This window comes from Palaemon carinicauda, chromosome 37 (genome assembly GCF_036898095.1).
Source record: "Palaemon carinicauda isolate YSFRI2023 chromosome 37, ASM3689809v2, whole genome shotgun sequence".
Taxonomy (NCBI): Eukaryota; Metazoa; Arthropoda; class Malacostraca; order Decapoda; family Palaemonidae; genus Palaemon; species Palaemon carinicauda.
This window is the reverse complement of record NC_090761.1, coordinates 24131329-24152509: the sequence shown is the minus strand read 5'-3', so window position 1 is coordinate 24152509 and position 21181 is coordinate 24131329. Positions and strand designations below refer to the sequence as shown.

General features: G+C 38.3%; 1 protein-coding gene and 1 long non-coding RNA gene across 2 annotated transcripts in view; both read right to left on the bottom strand.

Moving 5' to 3' along the window:
- Positions 1-5023: 5023 nt before the first annotated feature.
- Positions 5024-21181, bottom strand: part of LOC137629507 (uncharacterized) — a 52630-nt gene continuing 36472 nt past the window's right edge. The window contains exon 4 of the long non-coding RNA XR_011041523.1: positions 5024-5152. This is a non-coding gene — a long non-coding RNA (uncharacterized lncRNA). The remainder of the gene's footprint in view (positions 5153-21181) is intronic.
- Positions 19507-21179, bottom strand: LOC137629505 (zinc finger protein 25-like). Its single transcript, XM_068360859.1, has one exon. It carries the CDS (start codon positions 21087-21089, stop codon positions 19581-19583), a length of 1509 nt encoding a protein of 502 aa, XP_068216960.1. The 5' UTR covers positions 21090-21179; the 3' UTR covers positions 19507-19580.

The following is a 21181-nucleotide window of genomic DNA, read 5'->3' as shown; positions in this document are numbered from 1 at the left end:
TAGAAGTGAAAGAGAAAGAGAGAGATGAAAAAGATCCTGTACAAGAGGAATCTTTATCATCAGGAAAAAGAGCATATTAGAAGAGAAAGAGAAAGAAAGATGAAAAAGATCCTGTACAAGAGGAATCTTTATCATCAGGAAAAAGAGCATATTAGAAGTGAAAGAGAAAGAGAGAGATGAAAAAGATCCTGTACAAGAGGAATCTTTATCATCAAGAAAAAGAGCATATTAGAAGAAAGAGAGAAAGAGAGAGAGATGAAAAAGATCCTGTACAAGAGGAATCTTTATCATCAAGAAAAAGAGCATATTAGAAGAAAAAAAGAAAGATAGATGAAAAGATCCTGTACATATTTTTCATCTCTCTCTTTTTCTCTCTCTTCTGATATGCTCTTTTTCTTGATGATAAAGATTCCTCTTGTACAGGATCTTTTTCATCTCTTTCTCTTTCTTGTAATATGCTATTTTTCATGATGATAAAGATTCCTCTTGTACAGGATCTTTTTCATCTCTCTTTCTTTCTCTTCTAATATGCTCTTTTTCTTGATGATAAAGATTCCTCTTGTACAGGATCTTTTTCATATCTCTTTCTCTTTCACTTCTAATATGCTCTTTTTCTTGATGATAAAGATTTCTGTTGTACAGGATCTTTTTCATCTCTGTCTCTCTTCTAATATGCTCCTTTTCTTGATGATAAAGATTCCTCTTGTACAGGATCTTTTTCATCTCTCTTTCTCTTTCTCTTCTAATATGCTCTTTTTCTTGATGATAAAGATTCCTCTTGTACAGGATCTTTTTCATCTCTCTCTTTCTCTTTCTCTTCTAATATGCTCCTTTTCTTGATGATAAAGATTTCTGTTGTACATGATCTTTTTCATCTCTCTCTCTCTCTTTCTTTCTTTCTTCTAATATGCTCCTTTTCTTGATGATAAAGATTCCTCTTGTACAGGATCTTTTTCATCTCTCTCTTTATCTTTCTTTTCTAATATGCTCTTTTTCTTGATGATAAAGATTTCTGTTGTACAGGATCTTTTTCATCTCTCTCTTTCTCTTTCTCTTCTAATATGCTCCTTTTCTTGATGATAAAGATTTCTGTTGTACATGATCTTTTTCATCTCTCTCTCTCTCTTTCTTTATTTCTTCTAATATGCTCCTTTTCTTGATGATAAAGATTCCTCTTGTACAGGATCTTTTTCATCTCTCTCTTTATCTTTCTTTTCTAATATGCTCTTTTTCTTGATGATAAAGATTTCTGTTGTACAGGATCTTTTTCATCTCTCTTTCTTTCTTTCTTCTAATATGCTCCTTTTCTTGATGATAAAGATTTCTCTTGAACAGGATCTTTTTCATCTTTCTTTATTTCTTCTTATATGCTCTTTCTCACGATGATAAAGATTCCTCTCGCACAGGATCTTTTTCATCTCTCTTTAGTTCTTTCTTTCTTCTAATATGCTCTTTTTCATGATGACAAAGATTCCTCTTGTACAGGATCTTTTTCATCTCTCTCTTCTAATATGCTCTTTTTCTTGATGATAAAGATTTCTGTTGTACAGGATCTTTTTCATCTCTCTTTCTTTCTTTCTTCTAATATGCTCCTTTTCTTGATGATAAAGATTCCTCTTGTACAGGATCTTTTTCATCTCTCTCTCTCTCTTTCTCTTCTAATATGCTCTTTTTCTTGATGATAAAGATTTCTGTTGTACAGGATCTTTTTCATCTCTCTCTCTTTCTTTCTTTCTTCTAATATGCTCCTTTTCTTGATGATAAAGATTCCTCTTGTACAGGATCTTTTTCATCTCTCTCTTTATCTTTCTCTTCTAATATGCTCTTTTTCTTGATGATAAAGTTTATTATTATACAGGATCTTTTTCATATACATCTATCTGTTTTTCTTTCTTTTTCAATATGCTTTTTCTTGATGATAAAGATCTCTCTTGTACTGGTAATTTTTCATCTCTCTCTCTCTCTCTCTCTCTCTCTATCTATCTATCCATATATCTTGAGATACTACCACTAGAGAGTTATGGCATCTTTTGAAAGGCCTGACAGTACTACATTGGATCCTTCTCTCTGGTTACGGTTTGCTTTCCTTTTGCATACAGATACACCGAATAGTCGGGCCTATTCTTTACATATTCTCCTCTGTCCTCATACACCTGACAACACTAAGATTGCAAATCAATTCTTTTTCACCAAAGGGGTTACTGCACTGTAATTGTTCAGTGGCCACTTTCCTCTTACTAAGGGTAGAAGAGACTCTTTAGCTATGGTTAGCCGATCTTCTAGGAAAAGGACACTCTAAATCAAACCATTGTTCTCTAGTCTTGGGTAGTGCCATAGCCTCTGTATCATGGTCTTCCACTGTCTTTAGTTAGAGTTCTCTTGCTTGAGGGTACACTTGGGCACACTATTCTATCCTAATTTCTCTTCCTCTTGTTTTGCTAAAGTTTATATAGTTTATATAGGAGATATTTATCTTAATGGTGTTACTCTTAAAATATTTTATTTTTCCTTTTTTCCTTTCCTCACTGGGCTATTTTGCTGGACCTATAGCATCCTGCTTTTCCAATTAGGGTTGTAGCTTGGCAAGTAATAATAATAATAATAATAATAATAATAATAATAATAATAATAATAGATATGCTCTCTTTGTTGATGGAGATTTTCTTGTATAGGATCTTTTTCATGTGTCTATCTTTCAACTTTTTCCTCTTTTCTATGCTCTTTTTCTCGATGATAAAGATTTCTCTTGCAGGATCTTTTTCATATCTCTACCTGTCTTTCTTTTTCTTTTAATATATTCTTCTTCTCATGATAAAGATTCCTCTTGTACAGGATCTTTTTCACATCTTATCTATCTATCATTCTCTTCTAATATGCTCTTTTTCATGATGATAAAGATTTTTCTTGTACAAGATCTTTATTCATCTCTTTCTCTCTCCCTCCTAACATGCATAGGCGTGAGAGGAGCTAGTACAGTAATAGCTCCGGTTACGAGGAAATGAGTATATGAGGATGAAAGTACAAATCAGTCAGTAAGCATAAATTTCCTTTTGCTTGTGCATTTTATGTTTGACGGACTGTGCACATATTCGAACAGGACAAGCACAAAATCAGTTAAGAGGTGCCGAAACACCGCACTCGTGTCGTTTACATCGCGTTCGTGGGAATTCTACCCCATTTTCTTGCTATTTTACAGAAAAGGCAATATTGGTCGTCTCTAGATAGGCTCCTTATCAAAACAGAATATAAATTTTTTTTTATTTTTTAATATTTTTTCCATAAATCTAAGCTTCTATAAACCCTCCAAACACACTCATAATCCCATTATGCACTCTTAAAATTTTTTTTATAGCCAAAACTTACTTTTACTGTAAAGAGATTCTTAACATCTACATAATTGAAAAATTTAAATCTGAACACTCAGCCAAGATATGCTTTTGGTCAAACATGTATGCCCATCTACTGTGACCAATAAGTGCAGCTGGTATTCAAGACAAATTTCCATATATAAACAACAACAACAACAACAACAACAACAATGCACAAACCAAGCCTTCAAAAAATGGCAAACAAGTAAACAAAAACCCATAAACAACAACAACAACAACAACAACAATGCACAAACCAAGCCTTCAAAAAATGGCAAACAAGTAAACAAAAACCCATAAACAACAACAACAACAACAACAATGCACAAACCAAGCCTTCAAAAGATGGCAAACAAATAAACAAACACCCATAAACAATCATAAACAACAACAATAATCACAACAACAACGACAATGCACAAACAAATCCTTCTAAAGATGGCAAACAAGTAAACAAAAACCCATAAACAACAACAACAACAATGCACAAACCAGGATTTGAATAAAACTGTCTTGCTCAATTGCATCTGTTAATAAGGCATGCAATATTCCTATATTAGTGTCACAATAAGATATAAAAACTATGAATATAAGTCTGCTCTTCGATACTGTACTACCTTCAAGGCTTTCAAAATCAGCTGATTAAGTCAAACTACTGAGTATTTTCCTCTAAGAGACAATTATTACTGTACTTTAACTATCATTTCTATTTAACTGTATAAAAATATGTAGTTTTGATTAAAAATATCTTTATCATTTTGTTTTCTGTCGATTTTAATTGCATATCAAAGTTTAAAGGTGTGTTGCCCCTGTTGCCGATGCACAATAATTTTATAAACTTTACCTTTACGGTGTTTATTTACAAAGCTCAAGAAATTATTGCCTTTTTCTTTCAATTCTGAAAGTAATAATGTACAGTAATAATATATCAGTCATACTCTTTAACATTATTTGCAACAGCTATGGTAATTGGTTACTTTCGTACAAAGGTTGAAATGAAAGAAAAACACTTATCTGAATCAGTTATTCATAATAAAACACTTGATCAGTAATGATACATTGATTATTCATTCTCTTTTGTTTTTTTGACTTATTGAACTAAAAGTTGGGATAAATAGGTGGAGAAAAGAGGGTAGTTTACTATAATTTGGTCTCAAAAAAGTTATTCAAATGATACACAAGATACATGATAAAATAATTCTTCTATGGATGTGTTAGGAGGATTTTTAAAAGCTTAAATTTAGAAAAGAAATAAAATAAAGATAGCAATTAAAAAACATTCAATAGATTTCTGCCTCTACTTCACAGTTTTACAGCTATCACTTTTGGGAGAGCGGGACTGGAACGAAACACCAGTGAGCTTCAAGAGGTAGATCGCTCTTCCGTTGGAACTCAAGGTCGCTTCTGAGCTGCCTGGATAGACTACCAGGATAGGATGGCAGTCCACGCTAGCGACTGCACCCGCTGGAAAATCAAGAAGGGTTGTTTAAACTCTGAGGGAGATTATGGCAAAGCATATCTCTCAAGTGAAAAGCTAGCTTCCACTTCGAGTGCATTAAGGGCTCTGAGAGGCAACTTGTTAAGCGATTTGATTGCGAAGCAATTAGCTTCTGATAAGTGAGGCTGAAAACCTTACATCAACAGCACTTACTAGAATGTGTGTTGCTCCCGTATCCATCGACGGATCAGCGTGCACAGACTTCCGTGTAGAGGTACTCTGATTCTAAGACTTCAGGGAAGTCTAACTCCACAGATGTGAAGGTGAAACTTCACCTTTAACCAACCTAAAAATAATGGAGACATATTATTAATCAAACCTCCTTCTCAAGGACAATATCTCCGAGATGTTACTACATCATAACGGGAACAAAAACCAAGAGTAAATGAAAGAATTCTAATTCTGCTAAAGCCAGTGAACGTGGAAGGAGACCTCTGTCTTCAACCACAGCTGAAATCAAAATGAAGAAGGTATGAGTGACCAGGGGCTAAGCTTCTCCCCCGCTACCCCTGGTAACAACTGGAACGGTTGTTGACATCTTGCGCTGCTTCTTCTCCCATGTAAAGAATGTAGGGTTTGCATTCTGTGTAGGAACAAAAATACTTTTTTGCCCATTTTCTCAAAACTTTTTCAACATTGACTTTTTTTATCATTCAAACATGTACACAGGGAATTTTATATGCTAAAATGTGTACATCAACTTTTTGAAAAAATATAAACTTCCATACAAAAAATGGCCACTACTGAAAGTGATTCCTTTATTTTTATAAAATAATACATACTACTGTATATACAAAAAAGGAATAAGACACTTCCCCCATGTACAACTTTTAAAAGATAGAAATGTCTTTCCAAAGGTTTTTAAATGATAAAAAATCTGTTGAGGCATAAAAAAGTATGAACTTGAATTAACTCCAAAATAACATTATTTCACGGCCGATTCACACCCCTTAAGTTACACTGCGCATATCCTAGGTCAAAGTGCAGGTAGCCCTACCTGTCAGGTGGGCAAAGCTCCCTGCCACGCGGCAGCTACCTGTGTTTAATGCGTCAAAAAGCTTAGCAGCTGAAGCCATAAAGGTATAAGGTTAGAAAAAATACGAATTAATTCAAATATTTTTTATATTTAAAATGGAAAATTTTAGGAAAATAATGTTTAATATAACATTAAGACAGAAATGCAGCACACTGACTTTTTCATTCTCAGGTCAATTTGTTATTTAGGAACAAAAGACAGAATGATAGATTTTAAAAGTAATTTGTAGTTTTCCTAACTATACAAAACCGAGTTCTTTACTAAAGGAGAGGGAAAACAGTGAACCTGGAATATGGCAGTTAAAAATTTTAAAGATGCGTAAACAACCAGGAGGTAGTTACCCTATCGGCAGTGGGGAAGCAACCACCTCCTTTGTAGCTGACTGTAATCTCAATTGGATTACAACCGTGACTTACACTGGGGGTAGGTGACAACGGTCAAGTTTGAGCAAAGAACTCAGGTTTGTATAGTTAGGAAAAATACAAATTACTCTTAAGATTTGTCATTTGTTTGTACATGAATACAAACCATCATTCTTTACTATAGGAGACTCACCCTTAAGTGGGAGGAAGTCCCCGTTCCAACTGGCTGGAAACTTTACCCGGGAACTCAAGACTCTAGCATTTATGATGCTACAAGAGTCAGAGTTCCTAACACTTCGTGAAATGCAAAAAAAAAAAATAGTGCAGGAATCACAGCCCCTGCCTCGTAGGGTTGTTTTCGAGCTGAAAATCAGTGTTGTAGCCCGGCAAAGAGAATTATGCAATTGCTGAATTTTGTTGTATGCCTGGTACGTCACACTCCCCCCTCGTAAGGAGTGTGAGGAAAAGACTCCTCCGTACTTTAATAAAGAATATTCGAGAGCTGAATGCTGCCCCATCCCTAAATCGAGATCAAGTCCAGCTGGCATGGTTTTGAAGCTGTACACCAAAAGAGGGGAAGATCAAAAGAAAATGAAAGGGCCAGTCAGATTATCCTTTCATCCTAGACTCATACGACACCTTTGCCTTGATCCTGTGAAAGGAGATGGGGCAGTTATTCCTCTCGATATGCAGCTAAAACAGATTCTGACGAACAAATCTGGAGGTCACATCGCGCAGGAATCAGACAGTTAATATTGCTTATTTCTCTGCCCATAAAACTTGCCACAAAGATTCTAGAAGGGTGGCAAATGCCTACTCAGCTGAGCTTGAGGGCTCTTATTGGGAGTTTCTTCCAAGGAAAAAATCGAAGCTCTGGATGCTAAGTAGTGAATCAATCCATTGATTACTCCTTGCCCATTCGTGGTCAGACCGCAGAGAATCAGGGTCCGCTTGTTGATAGATTGAGAGGTGTCAGACCTCAAATTAACATTATGTGCGAATTGTTTTGTTTGTCAGAAGACCGAGGAAGCTTCCTCTAGAAGCTAGAGGATTTACAGATCTGTGTCACCTGAATGTAGGGCAGGCCTAAATGAGCATAAAAAGGTGCCAGCCTCTCAGAATACCTCTGAGCAGAAGTGGACATCTTCGCCAAATGATAATTTGTATCTTTAAGTGTCCTGGTGAGGCCTAAAGTGACTCAAGCCTTGTCAAGTGTTACATAAGAGGCAGGGTAGAGACAAAAGAAAATGATGTGGGAATTTCAGAGGTAATGAACATGGTTCTTGAAAGCTAGACTGTTTCTGACCTAAGTGTGATTGAAAAGAAGCTAGTGACCAGAGATACTTTGAACACTTCTGGATCAAAGAATACCCCTGAGCTGTACAAATCGTATGAAGACCTAGGGTGTAATGTCATACCAAGGTTACAGAAACGAAGTTACCCATCAAGAAGAAAGGACGTTGGGCCCTGTTCACTGTCTCCTTCCAACAAGGAACAGGCCCGTAAGACAGTGTCCTTTTTGTCTTGATGGACGCTAGGTATCCCTAAAGGTGTGATGCGACAGAAATTGGAACTCTCCTGCTGAGGTACCTCGTCCCCTTAAGGCTTAAGTTGCTCATGGATGTGGCCTCCAGCTTGGAAACAAGCCAGAATAGGAAGCTAGGTCTGATTAGTTCAGTCTAACTGGTATTCAGTATTTTGAGAGTAAAACTTGACCAATAGAAGGAAAAGCAATGTTTTCTTTACCACAGTTTGGATTTCCCTCTAGGACTGCCTAAGTAAATAAGATCTGATGAGGGGCTCAGTCGATGCTGAAGGATGAGAAGGAGAACAACAGAGTAAAGAGAGCACAGCTACTTCATTCGGCCCTGCTATCTCTTTTCTTCAATTGAGATATTGGCAACTCCTTACAGGTGGTGCCACTGTTAGAATGTTCCTCCTACCCCGTTTTTTTCCCCGGATTGTTAGCCTAGAAAGGTACGAGTCTCTGAAAAGCAAGGAGTTGCCCAAAAGCTGGGTGCTTGAAGTAGAAAAGCCAGTAGGGATGATGGTCGTTCTTTCGTAAGTCTCAAAAGCCTGTAATGGTGATGGTCATTCTTTTGTGAGGCTCGTATCTCGAAAAGAGGGGTCGTTTACCAACTGCAGCTGGTGAAAGCCAGACCATGAAAGAAGGCATCTTCTAGGGTTACCAATAATCTCCAATAGATTCTGATAGCCTAGAGCAGTGGTTCCCAACCCTGGGGTCGCGACCCCAATTGGGGTCGGCAAGCAATTTTCTTGGGGTCGTGAAGGCACTTGGAGGAAATAACTGGAGATGCCATGACCCGGATTAAGGGAAGCCAGGTTTTTACCCTTCGAACTGTCAGTTCATGATCCTTCAAGTTAATCTCTGTCACTGTATTGGAATTTGTAGTCAGTTCTATTCAGATCTGTGTTTAGAGACGGTAACCATTATTGTGCTTTCATTAGCGATGGCTCCTTCCTGTGCTGCTCTTGGTTGTACGAAAAAAATAAGTTGCCTGCCTTTTGGCAAAGTCAGTAACAACAGTTGTGAGATTATCACAAGCTGTGTTCAATGTCATCCAAAGACGGCTATAAAGGTCAACGACTTTACTGTAGTTCATTATTCCAAGGAGTTTGTAACTGATTCACCAATAAGTTGAGCAACAAGTTTAACATTATTTTTTTTTTTTTAATAAAGTATTACAGGAAGAGACCATCGGTAATAAAATAGCACAAGTAAATAGTTATCAGCTAAAAATAAAGGTCTGAGTAAAACAGACTAAGTACCAGTACGCTGTCGGAGGATTAACTTGGGATTGAGATTTGACAGTTTGAAGGGGTGAATCTGGCCAAACCCTGCCCTCATGGGTTCAGGAAAGAATTCTGAGTCAGGGCATCTCCAGTAGTATTAATCCTCCTAGTGAAGGCATGGTAATAATCTAAAGGGTGTTGGATGATATCATTGGATTAAGAGGATTCAGTAGGCTTTACCAAAAATCTTCCCCATTCCTACCTAAGGTGGTATATATAAATCTAAACAAAGGAATGATGAAGAATAGAATGAGCATACTCAAACTGAGTTGTTTCCCTTTTTAGCACATACCTTAATCTGACGATCAACTGGGCCGATCGTTCACATGTACATACATTACATTGCTGTCTATTGGCCTTTCTCAGATCATTTCTTACAGAGAAGGTTTAATGAGAACGATTCTCTCTGTGGAAAGTACTTAAAGGGTTTATCCATAGATTTAATAAATCTGTATTTTATATCTGGTCCCATCCTGTGTTTTGTATACATATATATATATATATATATATATATACACACACATATATATACAGTATATATATATATATATATATATATATATATATATGTATATATGTGTATATATATACATATATATATACACATATATTTATATGTCTGTTTTCTATCATTTTTGTTAATTAAAGAGATTGCATCTGGTATGTCTGTGTCACTGTGCTATCAGTCGGCTTGAACAAACAATGAATTTGTATTTTGAAATTTATAGGTATGGAGCATTGTTATGTTTAAGATTGTTATAAATTTCATTATTTAAGTTTATATCTGAGGTTTTTGTTTGTATTCGTGTAACAGAAAGTTTTTGATATTTGAATTATCTATTAATTATATTTATTAAAAACTTTATTCTAACTACAATTCAGGAAAGTCAAAATAGTCATATATGCCGAAAATATTGTTGTTTATAAACCTAAGCTGCAGTAAGACATGTGCATATAAGACAGAAATGACAAATGAGTTGTTGGTGATTACTCAAAATGCAGATACGTAGTTTAGTCTGAAATTCCTTTTAAAAAAAATGTAAATGAAAGAGAGGACGAGAGAAGTGTGTATGTGCATGTATCTGTGCATATGCATGTGTGTGTGCACTACATACATATATTTAAGACACAAATGCAGACACATTTGTGTTTATAATTATATGTTTTCATAGCATTTTCCTTGTTATCATCATAGTTATCATTATCAAGTTTTAATTGACTGATTTTAAGATCTCTCTCTCTCTCTCTCTCTCTCTCTCTCTCTCTCTCTCTCTCTCTCTCTCTCATTCGATTTTACAATAAGTTGTTACAAATATGGCAATGGCAAACAACAAAGGAAAGCAGAAATGTATGGAGGACTACACCAACATCGGTTGTACTTGCTTTATCTCAGCAGGAAAAGAAAAAACTCAAATTTGATGTGCAATGAAGTGCTCTCAGAAGAATCAATGACTCAAGATAAGTTAAGACATAATTTTGAGTCGAAAAGTGCAAAGTTCAGTAAAGAGAGCCCTCTTTTTCAAGAATAAGCATGTGGATCTAACAAAAATTCTCTTCTTGACAAAAAAAAAAAAAAAAAAAAAAAAAAAAAAAAAAAAAAAAAAAAAAAAAAAAAAAAAAAGATCCGCATGTCATTTGTGAGGAATTCATTTCACCATTTGCAAAAGACATCGTTCATGACATAACTGAAAATAAAGGAGTTAAATTCTCGGAAATTATAACGCTTTCTAATCATTCTGTACATCTCCACTTTATTTCAACACATTAAAAGTTGATGAGTCAACATATATAGGTAATCTTCCTTGGTTAATAGTTTATGGTGATTTTAAGGATGTATTTCTTTCTTGCAGACCATTAGAAACAACTGAAGCTGTGGTATATTTGAAAAAGAAAATTAGGATAATTTCTTATAAAAAGAGGATTGATGTGGGAAAATGTCGGTGGTATGTGTACTGATGGTGCACCTTCTATGCTAGGTCGTAGATCTGGGTTTCAACAGAAGGTAAAGAATATTTCTCCAGAAGTTGTAGGAATTCATTGCATGATACATCGTTAAGTATTTTGGGCAGAAACATTGCCAAAGATTTGGAAAATTATGCAATCAGTTGTTAAAGCAGTTAACTTTATAAAGTCAAATGCATTGAACAACCGCTTGTTTGCTAAAGTGTGTCATAAAAAAATGGATTCTAAGTATGAAATTATATTACAAACTGGAGTAAGGTAGCTACCAAAATGTAATCCCCTTTTAGTTGAATAGTGAGATGAGAGAATTCTTATCTCAGCAAGGAAGAACAGAACTTTCCAGTTTCTTAGCTGATATGAGTAATTGGGCAAAAACTGCCTACTGAATAGATTTTTCATAATTTTGAATTCTCTTTATCTTCCACTTCAGAAATTAAAACTAAATGCCTTCCAAATGAAGCTGGATCTTTTGGAGTAAATGGAGAAAGAGAAATTTGTGCATGTTTCCCACATTAAATGCATCTGTTGAATAAAATGACACTGATATTCCATTCAAACAGTTTTCAAAGTTTACTCATTCTTCTTCTTAGAAACTTTAAATGAGGAATTTAACCAAAATTTTCCAGAAAAGCCTCTGTTATCCCACACGTTACCTCAAATAAACCATTTGAAAATGTTCCTGAAAGATATCCATAAAAATTTACTGATCTTATTACATCTGACATTGCCAAAGCTGACTTTAATTCCCTATTTCAATTTGGATAAAGCAGTTACGTCGATATCCAAATTTGGCTGAAGGTATGCTTAAAATGTTATGCCCTCTTCTTCGACATATGTGTGAAGTGACCTTTTCATTTGTACTTTTAATAAAGTCGAAGCTGAAAACTAATCTCCATGCTGAAGATGAACTACGTTGTGCTTTATCGAAAACATCACGGCAGATTGAGATACTGGCGATGGAAAAGCAATTCTAACCATCACATGAATGACATGAACATCATTGTTTATTATCAAGATAATGTTTGTGTTATTCATATCAATAGCATTCTATTATGCATTGTGTCTTATATAAAGAAATTATATATTATATATAAGTGCATTTTTGGGTTTTTACTATTTAATGATAAACAGTGTACTTCAATCAATTATATTCTTTTATCTAAAAAGAGAATATACAGGTAGCCTTGATATTTGAGTGGGGTCGCAAAAAGTATGGTCAAATTGAAATGGGGTCACCACTGGAAGAAGGTTGGGAACCACTGGCCTAGAGTTTAGACAAACACTGAATCCACATCTAGCTTCCAGTTTGACATTATTTTTAGGAGCCAGGGTTCTGCTTAGCCAAAACTGAGTGAGTGACAGTTTAAAGATGTAATCTATAGGGATAAGAGTGATCCAGCGTGTTGGATACGAAAGCGAGGGTGTTTGACCAAAAGCCAACTGTAGACTGATGGTAAAAACTGATGCCAACTACAGTATATCTGGTAACCAGCAGTCACCCATCCAATACTGACCAGACCCAATGTCACTTATCTTCACTAATCGGACAGGAAGCAGAACTTGTAACTTGGCCAAGCTTTGCTATGTCCCCATATGCTTAAGAAGTCTGCTGAGAGTAAGAGAATGAGAGCATGGCCCTTGATGCCAGAGACAATTATCGTACCTTGAGTCTCCTCTTGTGAATAGAGTGAACAGAACAGGACTTGAAAATCGTCTTCCTTCTCTTTGAGGGACCTTCCTTCTGGGCGGAGAGGAACAATCTTAGAAAAGTATAGCCAAAGCAATTCCTCCTATTATCAGTGCCGCAGGGGAAAGAAGTTAAAAGACTTGTCACACAACTCCTTGAAGATGAGAGCGTGAACAAAGAACAGCCTATGGTGAAAATCCCTGAAGGCCAAAGGACGTCAAAAGAAGCTGACTTGAGGAAATTACAGAGTCCAGAGAACATTCTTGGGTAGGAGAGGGACTAGAGCAAAGCTTTCATCCTAAATAGTAGCGATTGTAGGCCTCCCTTTGCCGGATATGACTACTTGAGGCAAGGGATTTGGTCCTTGAACCTCACACCTCAATGGTTCCCCTACAAGAAGGATTTGGTATAACGCTACTACCACAAAACTGCAGAGAAACCTGGCGAGTTCCCAAAAGAATTCTCTGAGTTGGTTATCCTATGATTCAGGATCCTTCTTTCCCAGCATGAGATCAAGCAGCAGTATGGCATCCAACACATGCTGAGAGATAAATTTCTCTGCAATATGAAATCTACGAGTAAGACGAGTGAAAACTTAACCTCTAGAATTAGAGGATCCAGGTTCGAGATCTACGAGAATGGCTCTCCAATCGGCCGTAGGCTGAGGAGATTCCGTTGTCTCTCCCTCCAATCAAAGGAGAGCTCTTTTGGTGGTCTTAGGACTCTCGGAAGAAGAAGACGAAAAACAGGTGAAGTTCCTAAGCCTTTAGATGCAACTGGCCATTCTTTGACACGTCTGCGAAGTAAGCCCCTCACCTTTTCTTCATTGAGGAAACATCACTAACAAGAGGAGAGGACTAAGCAGTGAGACGATGCAATGCTAGTTGCTGTGCTTATTACGAGGAGCATCTACATGAGGTGCGTCTGGAGATGCGGCCTTGTACAAGAAGACTAGAAAGTACTTTCAGAAGTAGCGCTTCTGGAGTCATGTGGCTAGAAAATTAAACATCTCTGGGAGATGCGAGTGTAGGCAGGGTCAATTTTGACGCAGTGAAGCTGCTGAGGAAGGTCATCTAGTGAGGCTTGGTAAAGAACTGGGAGGAACCTGTCAAGAAGTAGTGCAACCCAGTGGATCGCAACCAGAAGTTTAACCAAGAGTGCGCCAAGAGAATTGCAACCAGAGAGGATGTGACCAGGAGAGCAACCAGAGGGGATGCGACCAGGTGGAGCTCATTCAGGAGCTCAGCAAAGAGCGTGATCCGGAGGAGGGCGACAGTGCTGGGCATGTGAATAATGGTGACTATGCAGGGAACTCAGAAGACACCTGGGGTGGCATAAGGAACATAACCAAGGACTGTAAGAAGACTGAGGAACATTTCCCTCAGGAAGGCATCAGGGAGGACAACTCCTACTCGGAAGATTCCTGGAGGAAGACTAGCCACTCAACTGCTCCAAACGGCAAGAAATAACACAAAAGATTGAAGAAAAAGACGCCAGAGGCATTAAAAGCCTCCTCCTCCGATGAGGGATTAGGTCAGGGCCGATAAGGAATATTGTGAGCAAGTTCTGAAGAGCAAGAGGTCTGGAGGAGGACCTCCTGAAGGATGTTGCCTGGAACCGCAGCTAAGAAAGTCCATGAAGTCCCACGCTGAAACTAGAAGTTTCATGAAGGTCAAAATGAAGGAGGTCATGAGCGTCACTGATCCTCCTCCAAAGAGGAAGGATCAGGACAAACAAACTTGTGAGCATGCTACAAGTAACACGAGTGCTCTGGAGGAGGAGCTCTTGAAGGACAATGCCTGAAGAGAAGATCCTCGATATCATAGCAGATCTAGAAGTTCCCAGAAGTATCATGAAGCTCAGGAAGGATGCCATTAGCGTCAGTGATCCTCCTCCAAAGAGGAAGGATCAGTTTGAGGTTGACAATAAAACTTGTGAGTATGCTCTGAGGAGCAATACTCTTGAGGGCCTCCTGAAGGGCGCAGCCTGGTGAGAAGGTCCTCGAAGTAGTTGCAGACCTAAAAGGTCCCTGAAGATGAGGATGAATGACAGCAGGGTAGTCCAGGATCTTCCTCTAAAGAGGAAAGATCATACAAGGATGACAAGCAACCTTGGGAGTATGCACTAACAGGCACAAGAGCTCTGGAGGACTTCCTGAAGGGCAAAGCCTGGAGTGCAGCTTTGAAGTAATCGTTGGTCTAGTCCTCCAAAAAAGGCATCATCAAGGAGATCCAGAAGCATCCGGGGAACATCCCTGCGCAGAGATGACCACTAGCACCTGTAAACACTAAACCTCTCACGAAACCATGCAAAGGAAACTAGAGAGTCCCAAAGGAACTCTTCAGGATCCTCTTTTTAAATCGCAACATCCAAAGCTGAAAAGAGAAAAAACTCCCCTTGGCAGGAAGTCTCTCTCCCCTCCAAAGAGAAACAAGAAAAAATTCCAATCTCGAGGTTTGTAAAAGGTAAATGGAATTCCTTTTTCCCGACCGGTCTCCGGAGGGAGCTGATGGAAAAGAAAAAAGAGGAAGAAGTCGCAAACAGTCTCAAGGACCCCTAAAGAAAACGATCCTGACTCCCCAAAGAACTGCTTTCCTTTGAATGATGAGATGACTTCCTAGCCCTGGTGATCACCAGGCAGGGATGTAATCAAAAGACCATCAACACACACGTTACCAAATGGTCCTAAACTGCAGTCAAATATGCATGATGAGTAGTCACAAACACACACATGCAAGGTTGGAAAGAGAAAGAAATCTTAACGAAAAATTAAGAGGATAATTTACAAAACAAAAACTGCCAGTTTTCAGCAGAGAGGAACAAGTGTATGTGGATGGGTGAAATTCAATTGAGGTTACTGTGACCACCACCGGCAGGGTAAATACCTCTCGGTTGTTTACATCTCATTAAAAGTTTTAACTGCTGGATTCAAGCTTTGCTGTAATCCTCCTACAGTAAAGAAATATGGTTTGTACTCATGTAGGAACAAAAAAGTAAAACTAGCAATAAATCTTACACTTTAGTTGTAGTAGTTAAGTGGTTATTTGTGTGTGATTGCTTATGGAAATATTAACATCAATTAGAAGGTAAAAGGCAAAATAATTTTAGCATGATAATACACTAATTGAGTGTAAGTTCATTTAGCACCAAGATCATAAAAAAAAAGACACCACAGTAATCATTTGCCATGTCCAGCACATGCAGTATACAAAATCAGCAGACAAATGCATACATTTATTTTCTTTTTTTCCAAGTATTTCCTTTAATCATTTAATTTCCACAAATACTGTTCAGGTTTCCAACTGTCAATTATTCTTAAGTTATAGATGATGTCTATAATTAGCAACTCAGAGGTGCATAACTAGCAAACACAAGATAACCCAGTTTGCATCAGCACAAGCTGAAAATCACCAAGGAAACAGATTTCCTTCAATCAAACATTAAAGAATTTGGAAGTAATTTATATTTTTCCCTAATCATATAAACTCAAGTCCTTTACATAGGAGAATGATAACAGCAAAGCTGGAGTATGGCACTTAAAACCTTGTAACAAGATGAAAACCTCCCCTGCTCATTGACAAACCACTTTGATTGCAGATGGGACTTTGTAGGTGATTGGTGATGGCAGGAATGTATGAGTAAAGAACTCAGCTTTGCATAGTTAGCAAAAATACAAATAATTTCCAAACTTGTTATTTGTTCCATTTTGTTCCTACATGTATACAAATCCTCGTCCATTACATAGGAGACTCATTCTTAGGTGGGAGGAAGTCCCCACTCCAACTGGCTAGAAAAATTATTCCGGGATACTCAAAACTTGTGCACTGGGATGCTGAACGAGTTAAGGGTCCTCGCACCATGTGCAACAGAGGTTTAGCAATATCAGCAGATACAGGACGCTCAGGAGAAGAAGCTGGATGTGGCAGATATGAGAATGTTGAGATGGATGTGTGGGGTGACAAGATAAGGAATGAGGTAATTAGGGGTACCACAGGAGTTAGAGAACTATCAGATAAGATCCAAGAAAGTAGACTGAGGTGGTATGGTCATATCATGAGAAGAGATGAGCAGTATATTGGGAGGAGAGAGATGGAAATGGAGGTACAGGGAAGGAGAAGGAGAGGGAGACCGAAGCGAAGGTGGATGGACTGTATCAAGGATGACCTTCGATCAAAGGGATTAACCAGTGAAGAAGTGTGGGACAGAGGTAGATGGAGAACACTGGCCAGAAACATCGACCCCACATAAAAGTGGGAAAAGATGCAGACAAAGAAGAAGACAGGGCGCTTAGGAGTCTGTCATCTGGATGAGGTGCCCTCAAGAATTTCTTGTCTGGAGGAGGAGCGCTCAGGGGCCTGTCATATTGGATAAGGCGCGCTATGGGTCTCTCGACTGGTTGAGAGTCATCTGGAGGAGGAGCTTCTGGGAGAGGTCTCCAATGACGAAGAGGCGCATCTGGATGAGGAGAGCGCTGATGAGTTGTCTCTAAGGTTTAAAAGATGTAGACCACCTACATGAGGTATGTTTACAATCCTCCTCCAAAGAGGAAGGATCAGGTAGAGGTTGAAGACCAACCCTGTAAGCGTACTCAGAAGAGCTATGCTCCGAAGAACTCTTTTTGTCTGTGGCAAGGATTAGGCACTCACTTCTTTAATCATTCATCTGAAGATGGAGGACCAGAAGGGCGATTCTCTCAGGAAGACTGCTTGGGCGAAATGTCTTCCTACAAAGCCTCTGCAGGTGAAACAGAGATTACAGCGGGCTTCTCACACAGCTACTGAAGGGCGGACATCGTTCAAAGCAGAGGCTGCTTGCTGCTGTTACTGGTGTTCAGATGCTTGGGCTGTCTTCAAACAATCCTCCTAAGGCAAACCAGTCAATCTCAAGGAGGACTACAACGCCTGTAAGACATAATGAAACTTTAAAGGCAAAGGCTCCCCCTGGGGGGGAGGAAGCCCACCCTTTTCTCCAGAGTAAAGGGGAGGACCTCGCTGCGCCAAGGCTTGACCTAAAGCTATAGGGCTATCACTCTTCTCTGATTGACCTTCACAGGAGATCAACAGAGATGGGTCAGAGGGAAGAGTACCAGGGGTGGAAGAAAGAAGTCCGGCTTTCTTCAACCTCAAGGATGACCACGAGGCGTAAGAAACTCTTTTGGACTTCCTCCTCCTGCCATATGTCTCCCACTGGGAGGATAACCACTCCCAACACTCGTCACAGGAAGACTCTTGACTGCAGAAAGGGCAAAGCTGATGAGGATCTGTAGCCCAGGCACTCATACCATACAACAGGTCTTACATGGCACTCCAGACCACTTCTGCATGCCTGTCGGCATTCTCCACAAATATGCAAGGTCTTAAACACGTTGGAAAAAGATAGTTAAGGATATTTTCTACCAATATTCCCAGTTAGAAAGAATATCAGTCCTCACTAACAGCTGAAATCAAAGCGGTTTGTCAGTGAGTGGGTGCTTCTCTCCCACTGGATTGGTAACTACCAGACAGTTCTTGACATATTGCTATAATACCTACAGTAACAACTATATTCCAGATTCACTGTCATCAATCTCCCATATAAAGGACGAGAGCTTGTATATGCGTGGGAACATTATATTTTTCAAAAAATTCAATCAAGAAAAAAAAGAGAGAGAGAGAGAGAGAGAGAGAGAGAGAGAGAGAGAGAGAGAGAGAGAGAGAGAGAGAGAGAGAGAGAGAGAGAGAGAGAGAGAGAGAGAGAGAGAGATGTATCTGAGTTGTTTATTTCATTTGGGAATAATGTTAACCCATTTATTACAAATATTTTCCTCATGCATAGACTCTCAAAATAATAAGCATTGGCTTATGATGGCTTGTCTACTAATCAGAACGGAAAATGATTATGGGAATGAATGTTTGATTATAAAGTTAGTTAACTCTCGGTTTATTTTATTCCGTTTTGTAGCGGGGCCTCCCACTTCCTAGGAAGGCTTTTCAATCTTTCTCCTTCATTGCATTGTCTTACCCATCTATACTCCATTGTTTTGTCAATATTAAGACCACTGGCTATGTCTAATTTTTTTTTTAATCTGGCAAAATACCGCTCTACTAGAGTTATAGTTTCCGGTCGCGGTTGGGTAGCTCTAATCATGTTTGACAGATAATTAGACGAGTAGACATACTTTTTGAGAGTGATATCGCGACATTGTCACTTCATGTCTGGTTAGACCCTGCCTACAACTACGTCTCTGATACGTTCATTACGTTAAAGACAATACAATGGTGGTTAAAAGATCAGATTCATCAAGTATCGAAGTTTTTTATTTATACCATAATTAAAGATTATTGTGTTAATTTTTCCAGTATGATCTAATCTAGCTATTTTGAAAAAAGAAATATAGCATTAATACTTTAAAACCATGCTTAATGAACTATATCCTTTATTGAATGAAGTTTCAAAATGATTTGTCGTTGGAACTGCCTCTCATTAGAAATGTGAAGAATGTTTTTAAAGGAACTGGACTTCCCTCACGCTCTTACAAATTTTCTCCACAAATCCTTAAATACTTTGAAAAACAAGAATCCCAGACAAATGCTTTGTTACAGACATTGAACTTGAATGACTAGTCCACATTTGTCTTAATACCTTAATTGGCTTCAATTTATATCAGTGATGCAATGGACCCCAGCCTGGGGTCTGTGGTTGCACCTCTATGCTCCACTAGCTTTGTATCCGAGGACTCTTTTCAAGATAGTCACCATTCCCTTGATGGCAGCAATCTGCACCTCACTTATGTTTGGGCAACTTGGTATCATGGCTTCTGTGATGTGCTATGAGATGACCTTTTTTAGAGAATACTTTGTCACAAGCACTTAACTTAAATGGCGTCTCCCCTAGTGTGAATTTTGGAATGTTTTTCGAGATGACTTTTCTGAGAAAATGCTTTTTCACAGACAATGCACTTGAATGGAGTCTCCCCAGTGTGAATTTTGTAATGTGTTGTGAGATGACTTTTCTGGGAAAAGGCTTTGTCGCAGACGCTACATGTAAAAGGCTTCTCCCCTGTGTGAATTTTATGATGTGCTGTGAGATGACCTTTCTGGGAAAATGCTTTGTCACAAACACTGCACTTGAATGGTTGCTCCCCAGTGTGAGTTTTGTGATGTGATGTGAGACACTTTTTCTGAGAAAATGCTTTGCCACAGACATCGCACTTGAATGGATTCTCCCCCGTGTGAGTTATTAAATGTGCTGTGAGAACACATTTCTGATAAAATGCTCTGCCACACTCATAGCATTTAAAAGGCTTCTCTCCAATGTGCATTTTATGATGACCCGTAAGATGACTTTTCTGAGAAAATGCTTTGCCACAGATATCACACTTGAAGGGCTTTTCCCCAGTATGAATTTTAAGATGTCCTGTGAGATGATGTTTCTGATAAAATGCTTTGCCACAGACAATGCATACAAATGGCTTCTCCCCAGTGTGAGTTCTGTGGTGTGCTGTTAGTTTATTTTTCTCAGAAAATCCTTTGTCGCAGACAATGCACTTAAATGGCTTCTCCCCAGTATGAACTTTATGATGTACTGTGAGGTGACTTTTCTGCGAAAATGCTTTGTCGCAAATATCACATTTGAATGGACTCTCCCCAGTGTGAATTCTGTAATGTTTTGCAAGATGACTTTTCCAAAAAAAGGTTTTGTCACAGATATTGCACCTGAATATCTTCTTTTTAGTGTGAGTTTCTAAATGTGCTTTGAGACCATCTTGCTCGGAAAATATTTCGCCACATTCTCCGCAGGTGAACCCGCCTCCAGTGTGAATTAACATGTATGTACTGGGGTTAAATTTTTCACTACATTGTTTTTCATAATTCCCCAAAACAAATGAATTCTCTGTCGTACCCTCATCAGTGCGAGTTTGGGAATCACCTCCCTGACCAAGGGGGTTTTCACATCTACTGTCATTGATCTCCTCCTCGTTCTGTAAACAATTTATGTCCTCATTCGTATTGGATTCCAACTTTACCCCACATTCCTCTCTAACATCTGTCTCTACACTTTTATCCTCTTCATCAACCTTCCCTTTGCAACTTTGCAAGTTGTTCTCACTCACCGATGCATTATAGTCGTAAGAATACTGCAGGTCATCTTCACTTACCACACATATTTCTGGCTCATGCTTGAATTCTCTTTCTGGCTCTATTTCTAATCCCACGTCTGGATCTACAGAAAGAGATCCTTCATTAGATGCCACAGCATTGCCAACCAAATCGTTATTTTCCAGCTTAACTGCAGTGTGTGGAAGCAAATGTTCCCCTTCTCTTTTCATTGAGAATTCTAATGATTCTGGGTACTTTATCCCTTCCCTATCACAAGATGACATCCTCTGCAATATTATTTTCAGCAGCCAATAAAGAGAAAGTTAATGCTAAACTTCCTATCACGAGATACCACACTGCATCAGAGTTTTACAAC